The sequence below is a fragment of the Priapulus caudatus genome, unplaced genomic scaffold (genome assembly GCF_000485595.1).
Source record: "Priapulus caudatus unplaced genomic scaffold, Priapulus_caudatus-5.0.1 Scaffold1602, whole genome shotgun sequence".
Taxonomy (NCBI): domain Eukaryota; kingdom Metazoa; phylum Priapulida; class Priapulimorpha; order Priapulimorphida; family Priapulidae; genus Priapulus; species Priapulus caudatus.
The window spans coordinates 56704-57892 of record NW_014578663.1 but is presented as its reverse complement, the minus strand read 5'-3'; the positions used below and the strand labels follow the sequence as shown (position 1 = coordinate 57892).

The window sequence follows — 1189 nt, the reverse complement described above, 5'->3', positions numbered from 1 at the left end:
TAAGTGATGATATAATCAGACTTCAGAGAATTATAGAGACTTCACACGAAACCTTTGGCACCGACATGTCATGCATTTCGCTTGCTATTCCATCGGCTCCAATTCCAACATGGCTACATAATTTTAGCAGTAGAGTTGCGTAATATTTTTACAAAACCAACATATAACTAACGATTAACGCGTCCCAGACGTATACGCGTACAATGCAGAACAGTACACGTTAGTACTGTTTTAGTAACTGCTTTGTTCAGGAAGCGAGACAATGATTGAACACAGGCTGGAGGGCTACGAGTAATATATATATATATATCAGTTAATCCGTCCGCCAGTATGTGAAATACTGACATAGCGTTCCTGAGCACAACGTCACTATTTCACATACGCAGCTTAGAACTATGTAGAACTGTCACGTATTGGTTGGAGCTGTACGTCACTATTCTACGTTGCGCTTGCCAATCTATGTGAACATTCTACATATTATCTCGTTAGCGTTTTTATACGCCCATTTTTATTACCTCTCAGAATCAGTGCTGCGTTTAATATCAAACATATAATCAACACGAGATTTTTATGTTTAATCAAATTTATTAGTGATAAAAAATCTCGAGATTGTAGGAACTGTAAGAAAACACTGATACAATTGATAATACAATATGCATTTTCACATGATGAAGGGGCTTGGAGAAACCTAGTTCAGTTGGTAAGAAAATTATAGGCCCTAGCAACGAGGTTTGTTGGAACTAAATACAAAGGGACAAGTAAAACCATGGATGATAGACCATTTTTATCCGGTAATGGTAAGTACATCACTGATTCCATAAATGCAGGGCAGTGCACGAGAATATACTTCTTGGTAATGCTATCATGCAGGAGTTTATCAATTCCTGATGCTATCTTACTCTTAGTCTTAGTCTTAGTAATATAGTATCTAGACTATGTATGTAAATAGGCCCACACTACAGGCCCGTAGCCAAGGGGGGTTCCCCCCCGAGCCACCCCCCAAGCAAAAAAAAATATGTTGCAAATGTGCAAGAATTTCACCTCAGGTCGCTCCATTTTAGCGTAATAATTGCAAAATCTCCATCGTGCAGGAGGATGAACAGTGAACACCCCCCTCCCACACCCTCCCCCCGCTCGGTCGCTTGGCTCCCTCGCCTGGTCGCTTCGCGCCCGAGCAGGGGCGTGTACA

At 41.2% G+C, this 1189-nt stretch overlaps 1 protein-coding gene across 1 annotated transcript in view; it reads left to right on the top strand.

Annotated features, from left to right (window-relative positions):
* Positions 1-766: 766 nt before the first annotated feature.
* LOC106817122 overlaps positions 767-1189 on the top strand; it is a 7772-nt gene continuing 7349 nt past the window's right edge. Inside the window, exon 1 of the mRNA XM_014821770.1 lies at positions 767-797. Within this exon, the coding sequence (XP_014677256.1) occupies positions 767-797 (31 nt within the window). The remainder of the gene's footprint in view (positions 798-1189) is intronic.